We start from the raw sequence: 15,231 nt of genomic DNA, 5'->3' as shown, positions 1-15,231 counted from the left end.
CGATCCCCAACTCTGCATCCCATACATGGTGTAAGCTTTAACAGCAAGGGCAGCTATTCAGGATATTCCCCCTCCCAACATGACTGGAATACCTTGGGAACCTGCCAACGGTTCGACGCAGCCGATCGCGCCAGCCATTCACATGACCTGAGCGCCTCCTCGCAGCGCGCACCCGGCTTCTCCCGCTCTCTCCCTCTTTCTCTCCCTCTCCGCCGACTCTTAGCGAGATATCCTGGAATTCTGCTGAATGGCACGACGCTGACGTCAAGTGGCTGGATCGAGTGAAATGTCTCCGCTCTGCTCCAAAGCCAAACTGTCGTCTGGAGCGTGGCATGGCTGCAATTATGCACATTCCAGCGATTAATGACAAAGAGTGAATCGATGCGTGTAATAAGGCATCATTTGCTGCGTCGGGAGTGGGCAGCCTCTTTTCACTTTGCCAATTAGACCTCCTGTTGCTGGCCGCTCAGTGGCTCGGGCTTTAAAGAACTTTTCACGAGTTAGCACGTTAACCGTGACTAGAGACGACAAGTGTTTTTTTTTTTTATAGGATGATAATAATAATAATAATAACGATACATTTAATTTCTAATGCACTTTACATTTAAGCAATCTCAAAGTGCTACAGAGACAAAGACGGTGCAGAAAAATAAAAACAGAGTTCAACTAAAGGCTATTCTAAAAAGGTGGTGGTAGAAGATGATTTAACAAAACAAAATAAGCCATATGGATTTTTTTTTCCTTTGACCAAACCGTGTGCGGAAAACTAAGCTACGTTATATTAAAATAATGACCTGGTTTTTACTTAAAAAAAAAAAAAAAAATGAAAAAGTAGCTTTGGCGTTGAACAGCACCAGCTGCTGCTGCTGCTGCTGCTGTTGCTGCTGCCGCTCGCACAGAAGCCACAGACCTCTTCCTCTGAGCGGGAAGCAGGCAGTGAGCTGGCAGCCGGCTCCCTCTCTGTGTGACATCACTTTCCCAAATGTTTACCCATGGAAGTTTCTCCATATATGGGCAAGTGCTTCACTTTCCCCCTGGCTGACTGACGGGGCTATCCCGTGTCGACATCGCTCCTGCTCGCTGTGTGTGTGAGAAAATGTGTGTGTGACGGACAGGGTGAGGGAGGTGGGTAAGCTAAGGGGGGACGGAAGGCAGACCGTACAAGGCAGAGAGACCTGGCCTTGGCTGCACTGCCTCACCGTCGCCACTCACCTTTCTTTTTGCTAATTGACTCGAGGCTGCGTGTGACTGCAGCGCCTGTAGTTCAGTCTGCAGTGTTTGCCAAAGGTGGAAGATCCTTGTCTTAAGTCAGAGTGCTGACACATTGAAAAACACTCCAGTGCAATGTCCTACATGTTGCCTTACAGATGAATATGGAAATGGCAAGTTATGACAGCGTACATGGTGATACAGTGCCTGCAGTTTTGTGGTGGTATAAAGCACCTACACGGCCGTAGCGGTTCCCGTTTTTAAGTCCACGGACTCAATGTTGGATGATGCACCTCTGCACCGTTCAAATTCCTTCCACTGTGATCCGCATGCTGCTCACGTGTTATGCAACTGTCACTATTCTAACGATTTATGTGCCCTTTGCAAATAGACTTTTGGCGGAGCAAGTATGCATTGGGTAATCTATTTCAAAATGACATTTTCCGCTTTAACGCGGCGTAGAAGTAGTTGAGCTCTAAACATTAATTCTGATTTGGCAAATGTAGAAATGTCTCGTGAGATCAAATCAATGAAATAGTTTTCCGGCACGTTACAGGCCAATGTTTACATGCGCGTGTGTTTACGCACTCAAAAATATCCGACAGGTTCACGTCAATCACACTTTAATTTTGACTAACCTTCCCGGCAACAAGACACTGTTTGCTTCCACGCTAAAGTTAAAAAACAAAACGATACACATGTGGATGCAATAGAAATATTAAAGGTGAGTGGAAGAAAAGTTGAATATCCATATGCAATCTTTCATGAGAATTCAAAGAGTGATTCTTCCTGCGGATGGCTAACAAAAACTAGTGAGTAAGGTGCTTTTTGGTGCAGGGATAATGCAACATCCACCTTTAAATGGCCTTTTAACAGTCTTTAGAAATGATTAGTCACCTAAAAGTTGACAGTCTGTGGGCACTGCAGAGCCAACATGTACAAAACCTGCCCATTTACGTAGTTTTAAGGGTGCTAAAAAGATAAAGGATTCGGTAATCGAGTAAAACCAAGCAAACAAACAACGAACGTACACTGAATACAGTCTTCGACTTCGGCCCGTCTGTCGTTCAGGTTCCACAGTGCGGGTCAACCTATGCGCTGAGCCTCTCCTCCAAAGCCTTGGCGAAGGCAGTGTAAGTAGCCAATCCGAGTCAAGGAGGCGGGTCATGTGGGCCCGGAGGCATCCAATCACACTGCGGCATTTCTGATCGATTCGATTTGTCTGAGGCAAAGTTTTTTTCCCCCCTCCCTCCTTCTCCTCCTCTTCTTCTTCTGCTGTCTGCCTGCCTACCGCCTTGTGTGCTGCCGCCAGGCAAAAGAAAACTAGAGCAGCCAGAGAGAGAAAGAGTTGGGGAGGGAGAGAGAGAGAGAGAAGAGAGGCTGTGTGTGACGAAGTAAAAAAAAAAAAAAAAAAGAGCCGGGGGTGGACCGTTAATTTCCTCCATACACACACTCACTGTGTTGAATGCGTGGCGGAGAGTAGACGGAGCCGATACGCCGCTGTGAGACATCACCTCGCCGGGGAGCGAAGCAGACACGTCCAGCACCTCCAGCACACAGAAAGACACAATATGGAGCAGTATGACGGAGAAGATGAAGTGTACATGCAACAAGAGGACGACTGGGACCGGGACCTCCTCCTGGATCCTGCCTGGGAGAAGCAGCAGAGAAAGGTGAGAGCGACCTCCTCGCTTCCTACCTCCCGCCCTCCGAGCTTCGCCTCCCCGCCCGCCCCGAGTCAAGGTGCGGAAGTGCCGCGCTGCTGATGGCGATGATGGATGACGATAATAAAGCACGTCGACTTTTTCTTTCTTTTCTTGGGGTGTGTTTGTGTACCGAGCTGCTGTTTTACTTTGACCGCGCCGTCTAGTTGTTGTTCCGACCGGCACCTGCGCCCCCAGCCCCCCCTCCCCGCTCGCCCTACCTCCAGCCAGGAGGAGCCCGCGGTATCCGCGGCTCTACCTCCCGGACCCACCGTCGTCCCACCGGGCCACAAATCCTGCTTGCAACGGCAGTTAAAGAGCCAACTGGGATGCAGGACCCACCCATTATTCTCATTCTTCAGACCACTGGTTGACTGTGCGATTGTTGTTGTTGTTGTTGTTAGTAGTAGTAGTAGTCTTAATTGTGAGGGATGCGAGCAGGGAAACAATTAGCGCTAACCGTCCGCGGCGCCCACCTTTCCCCGGCGCAACAGATGTCTGCCATGCGCCTGGCTGGCTGCATATGGTGTGTGAGCAGCCCCTCCTGTCATCTGGCCCGCGATGCTACGTGGATTAGAGCGTGCTTAACAGTCGAGGGAATCGTGTGCGTGCTTGTGTGCGTGTGTGTGTGTGTGTGTGGAAGGGGGGGCTTTAGCAGCTCCTTTAACGAGGTGTCCCCACAATTTACGCGTGGCTGCCGTCATGTTGACGCAGCGCCACACACACTTCCGGGTGCCGTGAAATTAATTTGTGTTGCACAAATCGCTTCCTGCCGGGAAGTCGGTTTTTATTATCCGGGGCCCCCCCCCACCCGCCCTCCTCCCTCACTAACTCCCTCCACGGTCAACCCGGGCCCCATATGGTTCGTCTGTGGAATAAAAGCAGCCTCCGGGGGGATCCGGACGCGGCCGCCGGCCCTCCTCTCCTCCCTCCTCGGGTCGCTTTCGGCGGTAGCGTAGTGTCGACTCAGCTCCGGCGGCCTCTGCAAGCTCCCGGAGCTCGTTTCTGCTCGAGGAAGGAGGAGAAGAAGAAGAAGAAGAAGGGGGAAGAGGGGAAAAAAGAGCGCTGTGGAATCCGAGCGAGCGCTGCGGTTTGGGCTGGGCCTTGCACGGGGAGCGAGCGTGCCCAAAAATGGTAATAATCGGCCCCTCTCGCTGCCGTTGGAAAACTTCTCTCTTCCCCTCCGCCCCCTTCTCCCCGGTCCAAGTTTCTTCCTCGCGCAAGCAGCCAGCCACGCTCTGGGTCTTCGCAGCTTCCTGGATTATGTCATCCGGCACAGGCTGCTACCGGGCCGCGGATCGGAGGTGTGCAGGGGTCCCCGAGTGAGGGTCTCCTGCAGCATCCCAGTCCAACACTTCCACAGTGATGCCCAACATGCATACTTCTTCTGAACCCCCTCACAGCCAGACCCTCTCCCTGATGTTTCATCCTGCAGACAGGCGTGTTTAATTCACCCCCCTCCCCACTGGGAGATAAGTGCTCATGTCGGGATCTGAGACAAGCAATTACAGGCTGAAGCTTGATGGCAGCCTGGTAGCAGCCAGTCCTCGCTCACTCACTCACGTCCCTCCAGGCAAATATTAGTGTGGAGTCACACATGTTCCCTCCCCAGCAGCAGGCCCCTGCAATCTGCTTTGGAACACAGGCACACATGAGAAGGTACCTTTGATCCTGGGCTTTTTTTTCCCCTTTTGATTGTCAAGTTGGAACCTTTTTTTTTTAATCATCTTGGTTTTTATTCAAACTAAAATCTTACACTTTCCCTGACTGCCTGTTTGTGTTGTCCAAGCTTGTGTCGGCAATCAGTGAAGATCACGCCAGGATTTTAGCCGAAAGGTCCGTCGTACGCGTTCAGTGCAGCTCTTGCGGGTTTGACGCTAGCATGAAAACAGGTTCTCGCTCTCAGGGGAAAGTAACGTGCAAGTGCTTTGTTCCTGTGTGAGAGGTGGTGGATATTTTAGCTAAAGAACACCGCTTTAATGTTGCTGTGGCAAAGTCAAATTGCACTTCCAAGCTTCCCAGATTCCATTTGGAAACGCGTTCAGAAAATTGTTATTGGATTAGAAAAATATCATCGCTGCCTCAGAGTCGCAACTTCAGTTCTGAATGAACCCTCCTCACTTTACAAACAGGTTACTTTGATTAAACCACACTTCCGAACTAAGGAAAATAAATTCAGAATAGCGCTGTGGTGCTGGTGTCATGCTAGCTTGCGCTCCCCCGCCCCCCAACCAGAGTTCCTGCAGCCTGCGGACGTGTTTGTCCAGCGGTGATAATTGACCAGCAGATATTTCAGTAGCAGCGGGCTAGAAAACAAACTGCAATGATGAGGCGAAGGTGGCTAAACGGTGCGGGGGCTGGGTGGTGGTGGTGGTGAGGGAGTGCAGCTCAGCTCAGCTCAGCTCAGCGCAGCGCTCGCCGACATGCCGGAGGGCGCTTGGAATATTTCAACGCAAGTCTTGACCTGACGCAGGAGTGCGAGGCCGCTGCTATCTGCTCATCTGGGAAATCACGAGGTGTGCGCCTGGCACCCAGGTGTGTTGGGCGCTGTGCGTCTGTTGCCAAACATCTCTCGCAGTGCGGCACGAATTCGAGTAACCTGAACCAGTCGGCGGCATGTCAGCCACGTCACGCGCTCGCCACCTCCCTCGGCTCTCTGCTGCCGCCGCCGCGTCTTCCTGGCCGCCTGTTCAGGTGTCGACTCGTTTGAAGCCATCCTGTTTCTCCTTATAAGGACGCGAAGCTGCAGCACCTTTCACACAGGACCCTGCTTGCAAACCTCCCACACCCTCCTGCCCTCAGACGACAGGCCGGGTCAGAGATAACATCTCGCATTCGTCAGTCCTGATGAAAGCCTCACGGAACACCAGCCTCTCTTCCCTGTGTGCGCGTGCGTGCGTGCATGAAAACCTAGCTAACTGACGCGCCTCGGAACGAGCTGAGCGTCCCGCAGCCACACCCGCCTGGATGCAACGGCTGCTGGGTTTGTCGTTTAATTTTGCGTATCGTTTCGCTCTCTAACAGGAAGACAAAAGCCCGCTGTGGTTTCCTGCCATGATGACACGCTCTCCGCTGACACCTTCCGACTCATCTGGATGTTCAGGAAACTGACTCAGACTGGTGGTGTGTCAGCGGCGGCGGCTGTTGGCAACATTTCCAAGTAGGATGTCGAATGTCAGCCGCCGTCATCGGATTCCTGTCCTCCCATGATGCATCTTGTAGCGTAGTTTCCAAATTTGGGATCAATGAAGTTCATCTATCTATCTATCTATCTACACTTAACCAAAAACAAGGATGTGAGCAGCCTCGATTTCTAAGTTCTCATGAAACAAATGCGGCGTGGGAAAGAGAGTCGGGTTTTTTTCCGTTACAGCCACTTCTCCCGGTGAAACCGCCGCCCTCCAAGTGTCGTTAACCACGTGATGTCTTCCAGCCGGAAGCGGCGACATCGAGCCTCTGACTAAACTCGTGCAGTTTTTAATCGTGCGTGTCCACAGTGCTTGTAATAGCAACGCAATCTTCCGCAGGTCATTGGTTCTGCCCCCGCCGCGGAATGTCGATGCCGCGTTAACGTTTCTGCACTTGGGAGATGGAGAGAACCCCGGAGAAAAGAGTCGCTCCCTCCCCTCCACCGCGCGAGTTGAACTCGCTCGACGAAAAACTAAAGCACGGAGTCAAAGTTGCCTCTGTGAATTAAACTTCCAGGTTATGCGGAGTTCACTTCACCAGGATGATTCACAGCTTCGCCAACAAATCAGCCCAAAGACTGACCCAATGTGTCAACTAAAAAAAACAGAGAAATAATTCACCAGTGTTTTCTCTTCGGTGTGCTTAAAAAAAGGTAAATCCACAGTTCTGAAAACTGACCCTCTGTGATGTCACAACGGGAACTCACTGCTCCCGAAAATCTCACGGTTTAGTGACCACACCCTCGGACAGTTCTTGGCTCCGCCCTCTTTGTCCGTTTTTTGTTTTTGTTTTTGTTTTTTTGCCTCTCCAAAATGCGAACACATTCATTTTAGCAGGAGGCTGTACACAGAGGGCTAAATATAATGCTTTCTGGAGATCTCTCTCTTCTTTTTCATTTTTTGAACCGAGTAACCTTTCGGCTGCCTCTTTTTTTAGTGGCTTTTGAAAAAAGTAAACATCAACAACAACAAAAAGGTGTTTTGCAGGATTAAATCAAGCCAGACAGATTTGCCAACCTTTGCTACTGGCCTCCCACTCCCCGTAACGTAGTTTTGTAAGTGTAACTCCTAACTCTTAGCTTAGCTGATGCTTGTGAGAACAACTTGAAACGGCTGACAATGTCCCCCTGAAGATACCGAGGTGGTTTTGAGAAGATTGCAGTAGGTTGCAGATCTTCTGGAAGGATGATGATGATGATGATGATGATGATGATGATGATGACCATCCTGCGTCCACTGGGGCTCTTCCTCTCCCTGGAGCAGCTCCCTGGTTACGCTGTCACGGCCCCGTCTCGTTAGATCCGACTGATGGGGTCAGGGGTCAGCGGCCAACAGCCGTCGGAGAGGCCCCCATACTGGCATCCATCCAGCCGTCTGATTGGTCCCGTTCCAGGAAGTTTTATGATGTCTGCGCTCCTAACGCAGCCGCAGAAGAGTCTTTGAGTGACTGGCTGAGTTTTATATTTTGGGTTGAAGTTTTTGATTTTCTTGCTCTTTGTTGGAATTTAAATCCTTCAGGGGGTCTGCGTACTTTCTACCTTCCTCATGGCTCTTTTTCTTCTGTTTGCTTTTCTGCGCGACCACGACCCGATTAAGCCGACACTTCCGCACTGAAACGCAACATCTATTTACCTGCTGCTAACAAGACCTTTGGAGCTCCTGGTTTTGATGTTTTAAAGCGGTGCAGCATGTTAATGAGTGGCCTCAGCTGGGGGATTAGAGTGACTTCTGATTGATTGCCATTTGATTTGGTGGTTATCGTTACCAGGTAACCGGATTCCGATCACTTTGACACAAGCGCTAAATGTGATGCTGGGTTCCGCTGCTACTCTGTTCCACATTGCGAGGCCAAAATCACACAAATGTCTTTGGTTGGTTCCCCTCGGCTCCAGGTTGTCTAGCGACGCTACGGCAGAAGCCCCATGACACCAGGTTCTGAGAACACGTTAAATATTAAACCTTCTGCTGAGGGATGACATGACACACACACGCTAAGCAAACATGACTTTCAGTTAACACCGGCCCCAAGCCGATGTTCTGGGTTTTCTGGGCAAACAGAGGAAAGCCTCAATAACAATCTTAGCAAGAGCTCAAATAATCTTGATGGTAAAGTGATTGAAAAGTCAAATGGCCGCAGCAGCCAAGACAGACTTATTTACTGTTTTTGTTTTTTGTTTTTTTCTCTCACTGAAAGCAAAATTGTGAGTAACTTTCATTTTGTTCCACTGCATCCCATTCTCCTTCTTTCAATCCAACTTTCTGGTCCAGTCGCTGTGTCAGATTGGTTGAAGTGGTCCGAGCTTGGACAGCAACACGGTGGAACTCTGTAGAAAGTCTCATTCTTTCTCCGCCTGGAAGCGTTTCTCCATGCGTGAGCCCCAGTTTGGTTCCTGCTTCATGCAAAAGGCTAATTTCTTCTAGTTCAGGGAGGCATAGTGGTATTTGAGCAGGTTTTTTCTTTTTTTTTCTTTTTTTTTTTTACTTTCTCTAAAAATACACTCTGTTGGAAAAGTTAAATGTGAACAATTACCAGGCAGACAGACTCTTATCTAAACTTGTCCAAAATGCCAGAGCTTAATGCAAAATCTTGCAGCTCAGTCGATTTTTTTTTTTCACCCCCTCAGGCTGCTGTTCCAAGTTTAGATCGCACAAATCTGCCAGAATCTAATAAAACAATTTCACAAACTTCTTTTCTTGCGTCGTGTGTTTTGACTGCTTTGCTCTGCAGCTCCATAGCTGTTACCTCTTGGTGTGATATATGCAGTCCTGTTGCAAAAAAAAACAAAACAACCTCACCGACTTTCTGGTCTCACATCCACCATGGGATTCAGAGGTCAAGGTGCACTTCCTGCTGTGTCGAGAGCGCAGAACAAAAACCTGCCCAATCCCGTCTGGAACTGCTACACACTTGAGGTCACATGTCTTTAATAGCATACGACCTAGAGGGGTCGAGGAGGGTGGATGGGGAAGGGGGGCGGTTTATTGGCCGTCTGTCTGCAGAGCCCCTCCGCCCCCCCACGCGCGGTGCACCACATGCTCAGGATGTAGCCGAGGCTCTTTTCTCTGCTAATGCCTCTAATCACACCACATGAATTCTGGAGCGCTCGCCATGATACCCCCCCTTTTTAAAGCCGGCGAGGGCTGCACCCGTGGAGTTACTCCCTGTGCCGCCCGCGGTACACGTGAGCGTCGGGTAAGGGGTAAGCTCTTGGGCCGCAGGTGCCAGCTGCACGCCGTCTCGTCGTGTGAAGTGAAAGCGGCTTTGAGTAAACAGACACCGTAGTTAAAAAAAACAACCAAAAAAACACCAACAAAAGCACGGGCACACCTTCCCCAGTCTGAAGCCCGAGGCTACTGAGCTGTCAGTGGGCGGGGCAAAGTGAGGAGGAGGAGGTGGCGGCAGCGAGTGCAAGAGGAGTCCCGGACAGAGGAGCTTTCAGGTGTCGGCACAAAGGGAGCGAGTTCAGAGGGCTTTGACAGCCAGGAGTCAATAATTTATCAGTGGCGGCCAGCAGTGCAGCGCAGTGCGGTGGCCTATCGGATGACTCTCTGCTTCGAGGTCGCCCCAGGGTGTTTTCCTCCTCAGACTCATTTGGTCTCCGGTTTAACTGGGTTAAGGAAAGATACCGACTGAATCTGAGGTGTGACTCTCCGATCCTCGCTGCTGTCACTGTTGTCTGTTTGGCAGGAGAGGATATTATTTCCTGTCATACCGCCTCTCGTTTCCATCTCCTGGAGTTGGGTTTAGCAGTAAAGCTGAACTGTAAAACTGCTGAAGACATCCGGCCTCACTGAAAAGGTTCTACTTGGGATTTGCCTGTAAACCGGATTTTTCCTACCTGTAGTCACGGTTAGCCAGGGTTAGCCTGACGTTTCTGCCAAATTGAAGGTCTGGGGTGGACTGGTAGGACTGGAGTGAAGGTGCTATTGTTTGACCCTCTTAAGTCCCGTGAGAAAGCAACGAATCCCATTTATTCCAAACTGTTGAACTTCCCTTTCAGTGTAACAGGAAATGCAGAATAAAAAAAAAGAAGCTACACTAGCAGCCCCCAGCTGCCCAACTGTTTTGTTGTGGTGACGGTGGTCCTGACCACCTCCGTCCTGGCCTCCACCACCCCGTGACTACGACCCCTCTCCTGGATTTTAGTGTTTTGAAAGCTCAGCAGCGAACGAGCTGTGAACACGCCGGCCGAGCGCTGCGGCCGGGCTGCAGGTTGTAATTTCTCCTTTTTTGGACGAGGCCAACCAAGCCTGACTCCGGCCTGGAGCGGCAGCAGCTGCAGGGCCAGCTTGTCTCTCCACTCTCGATGAACTGCGACGTGTCTTTTGTCTGCTCCGTCCGTGGCTTACGCTCAGCCGCCCTGCTCCTCTTCTGCTGTTTTAACTCTGCCACTGCCGGAAATTCATCGACACATCGCTTTGCATTGGTAGTGCGAAGGCAGCTAACCGTGCAGTTCAAGCTAACTGTAGGTTAGAGCCGATCTCTGTCCGTAGTATGGAGTCACAAACAAGTCTTGCAGTAGCTCTGACCGCTGTCATCCCACATCTCATTTGCTCAGTGTCACTGGAAATGTCCAAAGGCTGCAAAGGTGTTTTTCAAAATAGGGACAAATTATTTCTCTGTTTTTTTTAGTTGACACATTGGGTCAGTCTTTGGGCTGATTTGTTGGTGAAGCTGTGAATCATCCTGACCGCCTGTGGTCGTCAGGATTGCAGGGAAGGATTGTGCACTGACCGCCACAATTGAATGGTTTTCACACGACAACAACACTCCCGTGGACATGCAGTCATGTTGCTGAAAATAAATCAATCCATCGCTTTCCGGGTCCGTGGACGGCGGTGTTCTCGTGGAGTCTCGGCCCCTCTGGCTATTTGTTCAGCTTCGCTCTCCACTTCCGGCAAAGTGCGCCGAGTATTGAACGTCTGGATTTCAATCAGTGGCCGCTATTGATCACCGTGTGCGGCCCGGGCACTCAACTTGTGCTGTACGCCGATGAAACTTCGCTGTTTGTGACCGGGCCAATGACAAACGCCGGGCCCGCATCATCTACTCCTCCTTGTTGAAGTGCTCGTGACAGATCTCGTTACAAGTTGTAACAGATACTCGGGCCTGGACAGGCCCCGCCCCCGCAGTAACCTGACAGAAGGAGAGAGAGGCGGCTCTGCCACTTGTCGGAGAGCAGTGGAGTGCACTTGGCAGAGCGTCCGGCTTTGCTGTGCGAGGGGCCGGCAGGTGCCGTTGCTGATGGATGAAGGGGTGGAAGCTCATACGGCAATCAGAGCGGCTAATCTAGCAGCTAATTTTCCCCGTTGCTAAGAGATTGTGGAAACTCTCCCCGTGGTCCTCGTGCCTCTTTGTTTTTCCAACAGTTTTCGTCCTCCAGCTCCCTGGTCCTTCAGACCCTCGCTGGGTGTAATTACAACCTCAGTGACCTTCCGCTGATCCAGCGCGGAGCAGCCAGAGTGGATGAAAGAAAACACTTGTATGCCTGCATGATTTTCCTTTGTCTTGCACCACAAAGAAACGCCCCAAATTTGGCTACTGTTGTCGGCCTCACCCTGGGTTGGGTCTTGTGTGGGCATTTGTGCTTTTTATTCACACCAAACAAACATGAACTCGTGACCATTCCACTGGCACATGGAAGCTTTTTGAAAACTGCAGCTAATTGTCCTTAATAAGGCTGTAGTTACCTCCTTTATTACCTGGTAAAATTGTTTTAAACCATTTTACCCAGGCACCGTGCCACGTCTCCTCGACTTTCCCTCTAGCCAATGTCAAAGAGCCTCTTCCTCTGGCAGTGTGAAGACCAGCCGTGTTTGGCTGATAGTCTTCTGGTCTTCCTCCGGTTGGAATCTGTCAAGTCCAGCCCCGGCCGCATAGGTCAATTCAACCACAGATCAAAGGTTCATCTTCCCTCCGAGCGTGGAACCAGGCTCCCATGTCCGATTTGTTTACCGAACTGAGAAGACGTCCACTTCCCCTCTGCGGCTCCAGTGTGGAACTGATGAGCCGGAAGCTTCATTTGCCGTGTTTAGTTCTCAGAGCGATCCCATGCGTAAACAACGCGGAGGCCAAAACAAAGAGAGCCCCCTTGCCTCACAACCACGCCCCCCCAACACACGCACACAGAAAATGTTTTTCCTGCACACCAGATCTAATTTGACGTTCCAAAACGAGTTGTGTCCAAGCAAAGAGTCGATTGCCAATGTCTGGCTCTGAAATTTCCAAAAATAAACAAAAGCATTTCACGACAAGGTCCATTAAGCGGCTCTCCTTCCTTCCTATCGTTGGTCTTCATCAGTAGACCATGAGTTCAAACGTAACAGAGCGCCAGCATTTCGGGACTCGACTCCTCCGGTCTGACTGGGGTTCCACGGTAGATGGTTCCGCGTTGATGTTAAAGTTGCTACTTCGAGTCAAAATGGACTGCCAGATGTTTGTGCGTGACACCGATTGAGTGCTACAAAGATGCTATGTTTTTCTTCTCTATAGTCGCTCTTTATTGATTCCCTGACGTTTTGAGTTAGAAAAGACTTTAATTACATTGGATTTTGACAAAATTCTTTCTCTCGATATGGTAAAGATGGTAAACGTCAACGGAGCCTCCAGTGACACAGTAGCTCGACACATGGAGCCAGCTGTCCCTTTAAGAACACTTGGATCCTCCTGTTACTGTTGTTAGTGGCGTTTTGTGAAACCATGACCGCAGCTCATTAATGAGAAATGAAAGAAACTATGTCATTTTCAATGTTTGACCAGCTGGGAATTCACCCAAAACGTGATCAGAAGAAGAACGAGGGAGGGGGACATGACTCACACGCGTTAAGTTCCTCATCTTTTCGGTGAATGTTTCCAAGAAGAATTTGCCGACGCTTTGGGCAACAAACCTCAGATGTCCTGATTTACAGATCAAGTCCTTTCCAGTGCCTGTGGCTCAAAGTTCTCTCAGCTCCGTCAAAGAAGAACGACTTGAACGCACGTCAGCAACCGGAGAGACAGAGAGGGAGAGAGAGAGTGTTTGTTTTTTTTCGCTCTGCAGGAAACGTTGTGTCGGTTCTGCTGAGTCCGTCCAGTTTGGCCGACTGGAAATGTGGCACATGCCGCTGCGGACAATGCACAGGGCGGCTTTCAGGGGTGGCGGGCTGGGGTGTCGGATGGAGGAGGGGGTGAATGTACAGTGGCGGCGGACGTGCGGAGCTTTTCAAAGCGGCCTTTGTTCCAGTGCGTCGTAACTCCACCCGGCTCAGCATTTCTGTGAGTCAGGTGACGGTCAGCAGAGAAAGTTGCTGCTCCGGCACAAAGCGAGCGGCTGCCGGCTGACTCATGAGCCGGGGGGCCGCCGCCGCTGCCACTTCCCTTCATGCCGCCAGGACTGGCATGTGACTGTTGTCAGAGAGCAGTGGCGGCTCTCCGGTGACTCAGGGGGAAAAGCCGCACCAGAGAGATCACCACGATCTCTTCCCGCAGCTTGTCACCTGGCTTTGATGCTCCGCCTCTGTTTGAAGGAGCTCCTGCACCTGCGCCTGCATCCAATTTGTGCCAGGCGGCGGCGTCATCAGAGCATCGCGCCCGCGTCAAGAGACCTGCGTGTTTGTTTTTCCGCAGCCCTTTAAAAGCTCCAATATGCAGCAGCATAATAATGGATCATAATATGGTAATAAAGACTATATATTTTTGCATGTGCTACTTTTAATACAACGCCACCTGTGTGTTGCCTCACTGAGCTTCAGAAATGGAAGCAACAGTTGATTAATCTGAACCAAATCAATCGGTTGATTTATGAAACATCACAAAATAGAAGCGCACAGTTGAAATAACATGATAGCTGTTGTGTTAACCTGCTGCACTGCAGAGGCACCATCAGTGAGATCCATCACTTTCACTCGCTGTACACATTTGCATGTCCGTGCTGTGGCTACAGGTTGCTTGTTATTACATGATAAGACTTTACTACGTATTCATGACAAAGAACATTACTGTCCTTTGAAAGCCACTGAATCAAGGTTTCCACATGACGAACAGAGGTCACGTGTGTGTGTGTGTGTTCGTGCGTGTGTGTGTGTGTTCGTGCGTGATCACTGCGAGCCGCGGACGTCGCTTCTGAGGATCCTCGGATCCTCCTGTTTGTTTGTGGTTTGTGCAGCCTTTTAGTGGTCGCCATAGCGACCGTCCAGTGCTCTGCGGCATTGTTCATGTTCACGCACACACATGCACGCACACACACGCGCACACACACACACGCAGATGAATCATGAATATGCATCAGGCCTGCTTTGGGCCAAGAGACAGTAAATATCGAGACACAAAGGGACAGTCTGGTCCTTTTGGGCTCGTCGAGGTGAACCTGCTGCTGCCCGCATGCAGTTGTGCACAGCCTCGTGCGCGTGCGCTCCTCTGTGCTGTTCCCAGTCGTGCAGCACCGAGGAGCAGCAGGACGGATGCATGTAACGGGGCGACTGAGTCGGCACTTTCCACAAAATGAATCGTTTTGAGTGGCTGGTTGGACTGTGTGTGTGTGTGTGTGTGTGTGTGTGTGTGTGTGTGTGTGTGTGTGTGTGTGTGTGTGTGTGTGTGTGTGAAATGAACATGTGCTGGTCCTAGTCTAACGTGAGGCAAAGTTAATGAGTGTTAACAGATTTATTAATGGGCCCAAGTTTTATTGCACCGTCATTACTCTGCTTTGAAATGCAAATTCTTTTCTGATCTTTTTTTCCCCGACCAGGTATTTAAATGTCAACAAGCTCATTAATCACAGTGTGCTGCAACAAAAAACTGATAAGGAGAAGTACTGAATTAATGAAGCATTGAGCCGGAGGATAGAAATGATGCTGTCACTTGAAACATGGTCCAGCTTGATTTTGGCATTTTCACAGATTTGTTTATCGTCCAATTTTCTTTTTTTCCTTAAATCAAGTGAAAGACCCAGAATTACCAAGAAGTGGTAGAACTCCAGCTGCGCATCTGCGAACTGGGATATTGTACTGGGAATAAACTGGTGTTGAAGGAGCAACGTAAAGACAAAAAAAACAAAACACCACAACCAAACACACAACACAACACAACATAACAGTTCAGCTCAGGCTGTGAAGCAGATACTTTGTATGTGCGCGTGTGTGTGGGCAGTCAAGAT

General features: G+C 50.2%; 2 protein-coding genes across 7 annotated transcripts in view; one reads left to right on the top strand and one right to left on the bottom strand.

Moving 5' to 3' along the window:
• Positions 1 to 15,231, bottom strand: part of dmac2l (distal membrane arm assembly component 2 like) — a 373,839-nt gene that overhangs the window by 144,582 nt on the left and 214,026 nt on the right. The gene's annotated exons all lie outside the window — the stretch shown is intronic.
• The window catches only part of actn1 (actinin, alpha 1), a 38,391-nt gene continuing 25,661 nt past the window's right edge, over positions 2,502 to 15,231 (top strand). For 4 of the 6 annotated variants that reach the window (XM_076023331.1, XM_076023329.1, XM_076023330.1 and 1 more), the window contains exon 1: positions 2,642 to 2,882. In XM_076023331.1, coding sequence (XP_075879446.1) covers positions 2,781 to 2,882 — 102 coding nt within the window. In that variant the 5' untranslated portion in view covers positions 2,642 to 2,780. Of the gene's footprint in view, positions 2,883 to 15,231 lie in introns of all 6 variants that reach the window. The other 2 variants (XM_076023334.1, XM_076023335.1) reach the window with 2 other exon arrangements.

This window comes from Nelusetta ayraudi, unplaced genomic scaffold (genome assembly GCF_046127955.1).
Source record: "Nelusetta ayraudi isolate G7.1 ecotype Tasmania unplaced genomic scaffold, CSIRO-AGI_Nayr_v1 ptg000015l, whole genome shotgun sequence".
NCBI lineage: Eukaryota > Metazoa > Chordata > Actinopteri > Tetraodontiformes > Monacanthidae > Nelusetta > Nelusetta ayraudi.
The sequence above is the reverse complement of the archived record's forward strand: the minus strand, read 5'-3'. Positions and strand labels throughout refer to the sequence as shown.